At 45.8% G+C, this 13,923-nt stretch overlaps 1 protein-coding gene across 2 annotated transcripts; it reads left to right on the top strand.

Annotated features, from left to right (window-relative positions):
* The first annotated feature begins 5,126 nt into the window (after positions 1–5,126).
* Positions 5,127–8,558, top strand: Hspa2 (heat shock protein family A (Hsp70) member 2). 2 transcript variants are annotated; one of them, XM_075948020.1, is made up of 2 exons: positions 5,127–5,150; positions 6,093–8,558. In XM_075948020.1, exon 2 carries the CDS (start codon positions 6,098–6,100, stop codon positions 7,994–7,996), a length of 1,899 nt encoding a protein of 632 aa, XP_075804135.1. In that variant the 5' UTR covers positions 5,127–5,150; positions 6,093–6,097; the 3' UTR covers positions 7,997–8,558. The 2 variants fall into 2 exon arrangements, with proteins under 2 accessions (XP_075804135.1, XP_075804134.1); XM_075948019.1 differs by lacking the exon at positions 5,127–5,150 and adding an exon at positions 5,865–5,999.
* Positions 8,559–13,923: the final 5,365 nt, after the last annotated feature.

The following is a 13,923-nucleotide window of genomic DNA, read 5'->3' as shown; positions in this document are numbered from 1 at the left end:
GCACTTGCCACCAACCCTGGAGACCTGAGTTTGACCCCCCAGAACCATGTGAACACCAACTCTCTCAAGTTGTCCTCTGACCTCCATATGCACAAGGAAATGCCTGTGTCCTCACACGAAGTAAGTATGTCGAGGAAAACAAAACCAGGGCACCCGAGACAAGGAGGATCAAGGCTAGCCAGTGTCATGTAGCAAGACCTTGTTATAAAATGCATGGTGTGCACGCTTCTAATCCCAGGGCAAGAAAGCAGAAGGAGGTGGGTCTCTGTGAGTTCAAGGCCAGCCTGGTCTACAAAGGGAATTTCAGGACAGTCAGGGCTGTTACACAGAGAAACCCTGGAAACCCTGTCTTAAATCAAAAAAAAAAAAAGAAAGAAAAGAAAAGAAAAAATATAAAATGGCATTGTTTATTAAATACAATCATTAGATAATTAGTTGAACTCCAGTCTGCTCATACATGCCCAAGCTAGAAGCTGTAACTCATTCTACTTTCTCTTGGGGCCTCCCCAGAGCCATCCAGCCCTAATGAAAGCTGTGCCTGGGTGGGAACTCAGGACACTTTAGCCTTGTGCTCCACCACCAGCTATGTTCTAACACATCATCTTGTGTCTCACGTTCGCTTGAGATCTCTGGTGCAGAGATTTCCCAATGTCAGTCTGTTTCAGCTTAGTCTCTGCGATGCCCTTCAATACAGACATGTGTGAGAGGATTTTCTTCTCACCCGGGAGGAAGATGAAGTTGTTTGCAGATGGAAATACTGTTCTTTGGGTAGCTTGTAATAAACAATGGGTGGGCTGGGAATATGGCCCAGAGATAAAGTGCATTATAGGTTTTGTATACATGAAACCCAACACCAAACCAAAAACCAAAACCCTCCAGGCTACGAGTTCCTACTGTGTTCCGGACACTCTTCTGAGGAGTAGGCTTTAGCTGGAGAGTGCTTACAGTATGTTAAAGCTCTGGATTATTTGACCAATCTATGAAGATTTAGTCTGTGGATTAAAAAATATTTTGGAAACAGTTTAGTATGTATGATATGGTAAAGGATTTTACCTGTTAGAGCTCAGTACTGATTTGTGTGTCAGTAATATGACTGGGGAACTTGGTTTCAGTTGAATGTTAATTGCTGTTTTAAAAATCCTTTGGAAGGGCTGTGGAGGTAGCGCGGTTGACAGAGCTCTTGCTAGCCCGCACGAAGCCCTGAGTTTGATCCTTACATGAATAAAATGGGCATGTTAGTTCATGCTTATGATGGTAGCACTTGGGAGGGTAAGGCAAGAACATCAGAAAGTTGAGGTCATCTTTGACCACATAGTGAGTTTGAGGTAAGTCTAGGCTACATTAAGACCCTGTCTGGAAAAAAAAATTGTGAAAATATAATAAAACAATTACTGATAACCCTACCATCTAAATTCTGGTGTCATTTTCATATACATAGAATAATTCTACTAACAGAATAAGATACAGGAGCTGGTGAGGAAGCTCATTGTTTAGAACAGCTGCTGCATGCATTGTCGAGAGTACCAGAGTTCAGGTCCCAGGATGAACATAACAGAATGGCTGCACCCCACACACCTGGACCTCCAGCTCCGCATGGGTGTCAGAAAGGGATGATGGCTGGGGCTTGCTGGCTTCCAAACAACTGGAAGCCTCGGGTTCAGCAAGAGAGCCCGTCTCAAAGGAATAGGATGAGAATGATAAAGACAGTTTGCACTGTCTCCTGACTTGTGCAGGTGAGCGGGTATGCATTCGGGCGCATGAGTGTTGGCACACGCGCACAGAAATAAAAAATTAAAAAGCATACAGGAGCCGAATTCTTTTTTACTTAATTATATCAAGGACAATTTCATGTGTCCTTAAAAATTTTGTAACAGGGCTGGGCGGTGGTGACGCATGCCTTTAATCCCAGCACTTGGGAGGCAGAGGCAGGTGGATTCTGTAAGTTTGAAGCTAGCCTGGTCTACAAGAGCTAGTTCCAGGACAGTTCAAAGCTAAAAAGGAACTCTGTCTTGAAAATGTAAAAAATGCCATACAGACACACACACACACAAACATCTTAAAAGGGGTCGGGGGAGTGGGGATGACTCAGAGGTTAAGATCACTGGCTGTTCTTCCAGAGGTCCTGAGTTCAATTCCCAACAACCACATGGTAGCTCACAACCATCTGTAATAAGATCTGGTATCCTCTTTTGATATGCAAGCAAAAACACTGTATACTTAATAAATAAATCTTTAAAAATAAAAGAAGGGATGTAATGTTAAATGCATATGTTTTCAAATGGTAATGCTGGACTAGCATACTCTTAATCTTGTGACTAGCTGAGCATGGTGGCACATGCCTTTAAACCAGCACTCTGGAGGCCGAGGCAGTCGGATCTCTGTGAGATCTAGGCCAGCCTGTCTACGTAATGAGTTCTGGGACAGCCAGGGCTGTGAGAAAAGATCCTGCCTCAAAAAACAAACAAAAAAGCTTTGTACATAATTTTGTAGCTACATAATTCATCATGTGCATATATGTAATCGATTTCTGTGTTCAATATTTAAGTCGTTTCCAATTTATTGCTGCCACCATAAATAATAACACAGGCGTTTTCTCTTAGCTCCTTAGGCTGAACCCACACAAATTAATATTAAAGGATCTTATCTCTCCAGCAAACCCCGCAGCAGCGAGGGCTCTCAGTTGTGTTCACCTGTTTCGCTACAGCACTGATAACACAGATATTATCTGGTCAAAAACTGGCTGATTTAATCAATTTTAATGAACTGTGATTTTAATTAATCTATTTACTTTGGGTTTACTATTTCAATCTATAGCCCGTACTGGCCTGGAACTCACTATGTAATAATCCTCCTGCCTCTCCATCCTAAGTGCTGAGATTATAATGTGCGACCACACCCACCAAAACTGTGTTTTCATAAAATCCTGAGGTATAATTGCAAAAAGGAAAAAAAAAAACACCTGTTTTAAAACATAATACAAACAAGGGGAATGTAAAATACCAACAAAATGAATATATGCTGTATCTGTGGGAGAGGCTCAAGAGACCACGTAGAGTATGAAACATGTAAGCATCAGTTTACCCGGGGAAATCTGACAGCAGAAAAATACAGCTAATAAGAACGCAGGTGTAACTGCTGTTGTCGTTTCCAAAGGCCGTTAAAGGTGACTGTGGCGGGAGACTGCAAGAGTTGTCTGCAATGATTGCATAGATAGGACATAGCTACTTCACAGAAGAGCCGCTCCCTTTGAAGCTCTCAGGGTCTCTGAACTGCTGAGGTTTGGGCCTGCTGGCTCTCAGTCTTGCTTTGCTCAAACTGTTTGAAAAAGACACCACCATATCATGTGTGGTGCCCTCGGAGGCCAGGAGAGGGCATTGGATTCTTTAGAACTGGAGGGTCAGATGGTTGTTAGCCCCCAGGTGGATGCTGGGAACCTAACCTAGTCCTCCACAGGAGCAAGTCCTTTTAACTGCTGAGACATCTCTCTAGCCCACTAACACCCTTATTGTTTTAAGATTCATTTTTAAAAATATTTTCTAATAAGAATATCATAAAGGTGTTTTGTCTGTGTGTGTGCCATCTGCCTTCCTAAGGTTTCTTTTTTATGTATGTATGTATGTATGTATGTATGTATGTATGTGTATGTATGTTTGCCTTTGTGAGTTTATGTGCACTTAAGTGCAAGAGCCCAGGGAGATCAGTAAAGAGTGACATTCCCTAGAACTGCCGTTCACGATGGCTGGGGGGGGGGAGGACTAAACCCAGGGCCCGCAAGAGCAGTTCAGTGCTGGGTATGTAAGCATATGTCACTATGCCTGGTCTGAGTTTTTGGTTTTGTTTTGTTTTTCAAGACAGGGTTTCTCTGTGTAGCTTTGGAGCCTGTCCTGGGACTTACTCTGTAGACCAGGCTGGCCTGGAACTCACTGCTTGCCTCTGCCTCCCAAGTGCTGGGATTAATGGTGTGCACCACCACCACCCGGTCTGATATTTTCTTTAACACTCTTCCTATTTCAAAATTTTCTTTAATTTCTTTCATGGAAAAATAGAGAATTGTAGTTAAACCAGCTATATCAATAAGATGAAGAAATCAACAGCAAATGTGTTTTTTAAAACTAGAAATTACATATAGGAATAAATAAAAGAATCTTTAAATTTTTCTTGGCTAAATTTTATAGAATTCTGAGCTGGAGAGATGGCTCAAGACTGAAGAGCACTTATTGCTCTACCGGAGGACTGGGGGTTCAATTCCCAGCATCGACGTCAGGTGGCTTGAGACCGTATTTAACTCCAGCTCTAGGGCCTCTGCAGGCACCTGCACCACACTGCAATATCCCCTCTACACACACACACACACACACACACACACACACACACACACACACGAGTAAAAAATATTTTAAAGTGTTATAGAATTCTGTCAACATTACCTTTTGGACACGGAAAACTTTCCTGGTTCTCACACGAAATTTCTTCTCCATTACTGTCTCACACAACGCACTAGCGAGTTATAAAGGGCGCTTCTCTCCTGAAGCTTCAAAAATAAAAAACAATCCCAACTGCACAAAAGCCTGCTGAGCGTATCCTGACCCCGAACTCATCTGCCCTCGTCCCTGCCCACACTCCAGCACCTCAACCTGGATGAAGAACACCTTTCTTACCGTCCTGGCAAGACTTTAGGCATGCCGCCTCTTCCGGGACGCGCTCATTGGCATTTTCCCTAGGTCTGTGTGTGCCCCGGCCCTGTGCTCTCATTGCACGTCTCTTGAATTATGTTTACCCCTTCATCACACAACGGCCTGAGAACGGACCATTTCCCTTTTTCTTTTCATCTCATACTAGGCACCTGCCAAGGTTTTCGGGGTTGACTGTGCTCAGCTACCCATCCGTAAGGCGAAGCGGTGGCTCTACGTTACAGCTCTCCGTTTTCCACCAGGAGTCCTTTTACCAGAGCCAGCTTCGTTCGGTCCACCCCCTCGCGCCAGAGAGCGCTTTCCAGAATTATTCTCAGATCCCATCCACACAGGGAGCGAAATATGGGGACTCTTTTTCATCTACCTTCTCTCACAAGTCTATGCTGCCAACCTAACTTCTTCAATCGGGCACAGCCGCAAAACGACTAGTTCCTAAACCGGATCTCAAGTGCGCGGACGGTAGTCAGAGGGGTGACATGGGCGTATTTCACGGTACCGGAAAGGAGCCAAAATCGCCGATATGGGCGCTTGAAAGAGAAAACGGAGCAAGCGGAGGGCGGGGGTGGACAGCGGGACCGAGTAAGGAGGCCCGCGGGCCGTGAACTCGCGCCTCCCGGGTAAGCACCGCGCAGCCTTCTCGGCGCGCACCGACCGAGGAGCGAGGAAAAACTCGCCTCCCCCCCCTCGCAGTCCCCGCCCCGGAACCGCCCCACGCCCAGCCCCACGGGGAAGGGAAGATGAGAGCCGGTCCCAGCCGTTCTTTATCCCGTGCAACCGCCCCCAGAAAGAATTCGGCCCCCGGGAAGCTGGTTCCGTAGCGGGACCCGGTACCGAACCACACTTAAACCCCCAGGGAGACCAGCTCGCCATCCGCCCAGCCTCCCCTGCGCCCCTCCGCCGCACGCTTAGAGTTCCGCGCTGCTCATTGGGCACCTGCCCTGCCAATCTGACAGATGTCAACGAATCACACTGTAGAAAAGGCAGAGAGAGGGAGGGACGGGGAAGGAGCAAACGCCCCGGTTCCCCGGGCGCGAGCCTAACGCCCCCAAGCGGCAGGAGGCACTGGGCGGGGCCTCATTTGCATAACGGCCGCCCCTCGGTCTCCCCGCCCGGGGCCGGAGTCCCGCCCCCCCGCCAACTAGCTATCTGTTGGACCACCGGCTGGTCACTCCGACCAGGCGAGCCTGTGGGGGCGCCGGACGGGTTGGTGCGGGCGGTCCCTGGGGCGGATTGGCTCTGGGAGCTTCCAGAAGGCAGGAGGGCGTCTATAAGAGCCGGGAACCGAGCCCCGGGAGCCGGGAGACGCGGGTCGCGCTCGAGGAGAGCAGTGCGGGGTGACCGTGACCGTTGGCTCCTCGTCCTAACGTCGCTGTGCCTGGTTTTGTGTGTTTGTTTTTACAGTCAGCATGTCCGCCCGCGGCCCGGCCATCGGCATCGACCTGGGCACCACATACTCCTGCGTGGGGGTCTTCCAACATGGCAAGGTGGAGATCATCGCCAACGACCAGGGCAACCGCACCACCCCCAGCTACGTGGCCTTCACCGACACCGAGCGCCTCATCGGCGACGCCGCCAAGAACCAAGTGGCCATGAACCCCACGAACACCATCTTCGACGCCAAGAGGCTGATCGGGCGGAAGTTCGAGGACGCCACGGTGCAGTCGGACATGAAGCACTGGCCGTTCAGAGTGGTGAGCGAGGGTGGGAAGCCCAAAGTGCAGGTGGAATATAAGGGGGAGATGAAGACCTTCTTCCCGGAGGAGATTTCCTCCATGGTCCTCACGAAGATGAAGGAGATTGCCGAAGCCTACCTGGGGGGCAAGGTGCAGAGCGCGGTCATCACCGTCCCCGCCTATTTCAACGACTCGCAGCGCCAGGCCACCAAAGACGCGGGCACCATCACGGGACTCAATGTGCTGCGTATCATCAACGAGCCCACGGCAGCGGCCATCGCCTATGGCCTGGATAAGAAGGGCTGCGCGGGCGGAGAGAAGAACGTGCTCATCTTCGACCTGGGCGGGGGCACCTTCGATGTGTCCATCCTGACCATCGAGGATGGCATCTTCGAGGTGAAGTCCACGGCCGGCGACACCCACCTGGGTGGCGAAGACTTCGACAATCGTATGGTCAGCCACCTGGCGGAGGAGTTCAAGCGCAAACACAAGAAGGACATTGGGCCCAACAAGCGCGCGGTGCGCCGGCTGCGCACTGCCTGCGAGCGCGCCAAGCGCACCCTGAGTTCGTCCACGCAGGCCAGCATCGAGATCGACTCGCTCTACGAGGGCGTGGATTTCTACACGTCCATTACCCGCGCCCGCTTCGAGGAGCTCAACGCCGACCTCTTTCGAGGGACCCTGGAGCCAGTGGAAAAGGCTCTGCGCGATGCCAAGCTGGACAAGGGCCAGATCCAGGAGATAGTGCTGGTGGGCGGCTCCACCCGCATCCCTAAGATCCAGAAGCTCCTGCAGGATTTCTTCAACGGCAAAGAGCTGAACAAGAGCATCAACCCAGACGAGGCTGTGGCCTACGGCGCCGCTGTGCAGGCGGCTATCCTCATCGGCGACAAATCGGAGAATGTGCAGGATCTGCTGTTACTCGACGTGACTCCATTGTCGCTTGGCATCGAAACAGCTGGGGGTGTCATGACCCCGCTCATTAAGAGAAACACTACGATCCCCACCAAGCAGACGCAGACCTTCACTACCTACTCAGACAACCAGAGCAGCGTGCTGGTGCAAGTGTACGAGGGCGAACGGGCCATGACCAAGGACAATAACCTCTTGGGCAAGTTCGACCTGACTGGGATCCCCCCAGCACCCCGCGGGGTCCCCCAGATCGAGGTCACCTTCGACATCGATGCCAACGGCATCCTTAACGTCACTGCTGCCGACAAGAGCACCGGTAAGGAAAATAAAATCACCATCACCAATGACAAGGGTCGTCTGAGCAAGGACGACATTGACCGTATGGTGCAGGAGGCAGAGCGGTACAAATCGGAAGATGAAGCTAATCGCGATCGCGTGGCAGCCAAAAACGCAGTTGAGTCCTATACTTACAACATCAAGCAGACGGTGGAAGACGAGAAACTGAGGGGCAAGATTAGCGAGCAGGACAAAAACAAGATCCTCGACAAGTGTCAGGAGGTGATCAACTGGCTCGACCGAAACCAGATGGCCGAGAAAGATGAGTACGAACACAAACAGAAAGAGCTTGAGAGAGTGTGCAACCCCATCATCAGCAAACTTTACCAAGGCGGTCCCGGCGGCGGCTCCTCTGGAGGCCCCACCATCGAGGAAGTGGACTAAGCTTGCACTGCAGTCCGCGTAAATCTCTCTTCCTTTCTCCCTCCTCATTCCCCTTTCCCCTTTTGTTTTGGTTTCTTTGAAATGTCCTCGTGCCAAGAGAGACCTGTTGTTGGAAGTATTTAGCCTGGCGCGGGCCTCAGAAAGGAAAGGTGCAACACTGTAGTTTAGTTACAGAAGGTTAGTTCTAAAGTTTGGTTTGGGGGGGAGGGAATGAGGTTTCTCTTTAATGATTTTAACATTTTAAGTGATTGCTGATTTGAGCATTTTTTTCTTTTTCTTTTTTCTTTTTTTTCTTTCTTCTTCTTTTCTTTTCTTTTCTTTTCTTTTATTTTTTTTTTTTTGGTTAAGCTTAATTTGTACGTGGAGAATTGCTGGAAATGGGAAACCTGATGTTTGCACACCTGTCCAATGGAAGCTTGCTTGGTACCACTGAATACAGAGGGGCTTGAATTGTTTATTTTGACTTTGAGATTAAAATAAACATTTCAGTAATTTTAAAGACAGGTATATTCTGTGAAGACATAAATGCAAATGTATAGTAAAGCTGAACTTGATTGCAAAATTGCTGTCTGGAGTTTTCAATTTCTTCTTCCCATGTTTTACTCATATTGATCTTTAAGTTAGTATGATGTGAAATATATCTAATCCAATTTTCTCTAATTCTCAGGTGAAGTTCCTGCCTCAAATAACCACCACTTTAAAGGGTGAAGAATTTTGGTAAACTACACCCTCTTTAGTATACAGAAACCTGATGGGGTCTTCAAGTGAATCTAAACTCCTCAGCTCTGGCTTTAGTATTCAAGTTTAAAGCAACAATAATAACAACAACAACAAAAACCTCCCTGAATGTTGCAGGGAAGTGCAAGCTGTATTCCAGATCCTGTATAACACAGCATCTTTTCATAGTGGCCACAGGGAGTATAGAAAGATGCAGTCAGGTCCCTGAAACAAGAGCCAGCAGGCAAGTGCAAAAGGGTTTGATGCTGAGGCCAAGTCTGGTCACGCTTGTTCCAGCTTCTGTGAAACAGCTCAACTGCCACACTTCGGGCAAATTTTGTAAGAACCCGTTTGGCGGCTGTAATTATTTGGGAAATGGTTCCTTTTCTGATTTGAAGATCTTAGAGCTCTTAAAATAACCTGTTTCAAACCACTACTATAGTTAATTTTTTAGTCCCATCGACTTGGGGGTGGACTCTGTATGAATGGTTCTCCCCATCATGTGTGTCCCCACGATTGAACTCAGGTTTTCAGGTTGGCAGCAAGTGCCTCTACCGGCTGAGCCTCTTAGTTTTTAGTTTCTCATGGAGTTATGTTTAAAAGTTCCTTTAAGGGGAACTCTGGAGAAATTTAGTAGTTGGTTTGAAAATGCATAGTTTCAACAGCACATAGACATTTTAATATCTTTCTAACATGATAAAAATTCATGTTATTTTTAAAATATTAGTGCATTTTAGAAGCTAAATTTTCAATTGAATAGTGGATCCTCCATTCACAGAAATTTATTTTTGGACTAATAGTATACGTTAATTTAAAAATTAGGAAGCAAGTTAATCTAAGGTTATTGGGTGTTGATAATGACTTTCTTTTTTTTTGAAAGTCTTTTTTTAATTTAATTTATTTATTAAAGATTTCTGTCTCTTCCCCGCTACCGCCTCCCATTTCCCTCCCCCTCCCCCAATTAAGTCCCCCCCACCTCAGCCCAAAAAGCAACCAGGGTTCCCTGTCCGATAATGACTTTCACATTATAGCTGATCCTGGTGTTTAGCTAGATCTTTTAGCAAGCCTCACTTAGGTGGGGGCAGGAGGATAAATGGGCAGTTGTGCAATTGTTTCAAAGACTACTCCATACTTCATAGTGTGAAGGCAGATTAATTTATGCCAATGTAACACTAGTGAAAGTTCCCACCTATGAACATCAAAAGACGTCATGAAGCCAGGCTATATAGGCCATCACATACTTTTTTGATAGAGTACTTTGAAATTAATAATTTTAGAATGATTTTGTTTTTGAAATAGTGTCTTAAGTAGCCCAGGTTAACCTGAAGCTCAGTGTGTAGCTGAGGATGACCTTGAAATCCTGACCCCAAATGCTGGATAACAGTTGTGCACCACCGAGTCTTAAAGTGACTTCCCCCCTCCCAGGCAGTCCTGAGTGTCTAGGAACTCACTTGTAAGCAAGGCTGGTCTCACTGAGATCCACCCACCTTTGCCTTCCAGGTGCTGAGATTAAAGGTTCTAAAGTGACTTTTTACATGAGTTTTACCAGGACAATATTCGGTATATAGCTCTTTTATTAGTCCTTTATGAATTTAGGGGTTTTGTTCGTTTGTTTTCCTGTCCTAGGGAGTGGGGTACCAGAAGGTAATGCTGAACTCAGCACCTCGTTCATGCTAGCAGAGCACTCGATATCCCCAGACCTCTGATGATTTCAAATAATAAGGCCATTCTACAAGTGCAAGTTGGTATGTTGATTTCAGGCCTCACTTTAGAAGAGATTTCTAAAGTCTCAATGACCAATGCTACTGTGGTCTGATCTCCACTTGCTATTACACTAACCTCAGTATACCTCATTTATTGTTATTTTGTAAAGTAAAAAGCCTTTTTTTGTAGACTTTTAAATTTTTAATTCCGTCTTCTCAAATTTATCTAGATTCGAATATTACTAAGATAATGCCACTAAAAGTAGCCATTTAGTGTTTCCAAGAGGTAATTGAAACTGGTAACTCAAGAATACCTGGGAACTCCTGACCACATGTTAGACTAGCCCTGGTCAAATAACAGTGGAAACAATGCCTGCTCTTAGGAGGGTTAAATTACAGTTCAAGGAATAATTAGCATCATTGGAACGTCCAAGTAGTAGCCAGAGTGTCTAAAATAAATGTGATATATTTACAACTAGAAAGCTAAGGGCTAAAGATAGACAATTTATTAAAACAGGCACACGTTTGTATCTGAATGATTACTTTATCCCTGTTTAGAGGTGAAAAGTAAGATATAATGTTTACAATATTGAGATATATGACATTGAGAAACAATCTCACTTTAAATTTCTTATAGAATTTTATATGTGTAATGGAAGGGCATTAAAACCTATGACTTAGGAGATATTGCTTATATAAAACTTAATAGAATTTTCGATATATCACACATTCAGTATGCAACGGAGGCTTAAGGAAAAGAGACTTTCAAGAATTACTGATCTTTTAATTTTTGTTTTTTGTCTTTCAAGACAGGATTTCTCTGTGTAACAGCCCTGACTGTCCTGGAACTAGTTCTATAGCTCAGGCTGGCCTTGAACTCACAAAGATCTGCCGACCTGACTGCCTCTGCCTCCTGAGCACTGGTATTAAAAGCATACGCTACCAAAAATTTTTATTTAGGTATTTTGCCTGCATGTATATCTATACCATGTGTGTGTCTGATACCCACTGATGCTAGAAGCGAGCACCGGATCTGGAGCTGCCACCTTGGTCCTGGGCATTGAACCTGGATCCTCTGCCAGAGCAACAAATGATTTTTAACCTGAGCCATCATTCCAGGGGGCTGGAGAGATGGCTCAGAGGCCTCAATCTTTTTCTCAAAATGACAGTTGTGTTATGTGCATGTGTGTTTGCATTCCTGCTGTGGTGCACATGTGGAGGGCAGAAGACAACTGGAGAGAGAGCTTCTCCCACCCCAGGAGTCCTAGGGATGGAACTCAGGCTCCTCAGTCAGCACCCTTACCCACTGAGCCATCACTCTTGTCCCCCACTTTTTTTTTTTTTAACCAGGGCTTTGTGCATGCTAGGCAAGCACTCTACAACCAAGCGACACCCTCAGCCCCATAGCTTTCAACCTTACATCTTAAGCAGGAGTACAATCTGAGTATCTGGATGAAATAAAAAGATCTTTTATGAAACTGAGTGGACAGGCACATAAGACATTCCCACTTAAAATTGTAGGTTGTAGAAGTTGTGTTGCAAAGCATATTTCTCTTGCATTTCGATACTGGAACTTAAAAACAAACCAACCCTGAGTGCCTGAGTTCCATCCTCGTGATCAGGCCCTGCATCATGGGAAAGAACAAATTCCCACAAGTTGTCCTTGGTACTCCACCTTTTTAGTATAACACACACGGACACACAAACACACACACGGACACACACAGACACACACGGACACACACAGACACACACAGACACACATGGACACATAAACGAATGTGAGTAAAGATTTAAACTCATAACCATATGTCAAGACCTGCTAAGGGAATATGTATGATAGGATTAAGAAGAGTAAGGGGTAGCTGGGCACTGGTGGCGCACGCCTTTAATCCCAGCACTTGTAAGGCAAAGGCAGCTGGATCTCTGTGAGTTCGAGGCCAGCCTGGTCTACAGAGTTCCAGGACAGCTAGGGCTACACAGAGAAATCCTGTCTCAAGAAACAAATGCAAAACAAAACAAAAGTAGAAGTGGCTGGGGAGATGGCTCAGTAGTTAAGAGCACATACTGCCTTTCCCGAGGAGCTGAGTTCAATTTCCAGCACCCACATCAGGTAGATTACAAGGGCTCGTAACCTCAGCTCCAGGGTATATGAGATCTTTGACCTCAAAGGGCCCTTGTATTCATGTGCATATAACACACACACACACACACACACACACACACACACACACACACACACACACACACGATTGAAATAATAAAAAGGAATCTTTAAAACCAAGTATGGGAATGCTCAATTGCGCCTGTATGCTTAATGCATAAATAGGCATGAACAAACACTCTCCATTAGAAGCCATATACAAAGTTTCATTCCTGAGTGAAAATTACAGGTCACTCAAAGAATCCAGTTTTGTTCTCTTTTGTTTTGTTTTGTTTTTGAGACAGAGTTTCTCTGTGTGGTCTTGACCATTGGGGAACTCATTGTATAGACCAGGCTGGCCTAAAACTCACAAGAGAGATCTGCCTGCTTCTGCTTCCTTTACTCCCAGTGAAGTAAAGGCCTGCGCCACCACTGCCCGGCCAGTTTTATTCTTGGTATGACTCTTGGAATGTAAATATTTCCAGAACATATGCATTTCTGGTCTAGTGGGACAGTACTCAGTTTTAAAATGTCTTTTTCTTCAGAACCTATCAAGATACCATGGACACTGCTTTCCCGCTGTCATGGCGGAGAAGCTTGGTTGTAAACTGGAGGTTAGTCAAATAAAAATGTTCATTCAATATTTGGCATCACAAACGTTTTGTTCTTAAGTCTAGCTTGATATGTAGCCCAGGCAGACTTTGAACTCCCGGTCTTCCTGCCCCAGTACCTCCAATGGTGGAATCACAGGCACGCACTGCCATGATCATCTCAAGCATTGTTCTTTTTTTTTTCATTCATGAGCAGAATTACGACATTGCATATATATCTTTATGACCTTTTCACTAAATAAGCATATAATTTTTTTTGAGTCAGTGTCTCTACATAGCCCTGACTGTCCTGGAACTCATGATGTAGACCAGGTTGACCTGGAATTCACAGAGATCTGCCTGCCTCTGTCTCTTTAGGGGTGGGACTGAAGGCATGTGCCACCATGCCCAACACAAGCATGTGTTTATATACAGGTCTAAAATTCTGAGACCAGAAACTTTGCTTTCTGTTACATGTTCTTAATTGCTTTTTTGAATTAAAAATATGTATTATGAGTGCTGTGTATACATATATGTATGTACATCATGTGTGTAACTGCTGCTCTTGGAAGCCAGAAGAGGAAGTTTGATCCCTGAAACTAGAGACAGGGTTATAAGCTTAAGCCATCATGTGGGTGCTGGGAACCAAACCCAGGTCCTCTGCAAGAATGGCCTTAACCTCTTACCCATCTCATCAAGCCCTGCTCCTTAGTTTCAATAAGATTTTAAGGAGTTTCTGTCTTTTTTTTCCTTCTGAAATAGGGTTTCTCATAA

Source organism: Microtus pennsylvanicus, chromosome 14, assembly GCF_037038515.1.
Source record: "Microtus pennsylvanicus isolate mMicPen1 chromosome 14, mMicPen1.hap1, whole genome shotgun sequence".
Taxonomy (NCBI): domain Eukaryota; kingdom Metazoa; phylum Chordata; class Mammalia; order Rodentia; family Cricetidae; genus Microtus; species Microtus pennsylvanicus.
The sequence above is the reverse complement of the archived record's forward strand: the minus strand, read 5'-3'. Positions and strand labels throughout refer to the sequence as shown.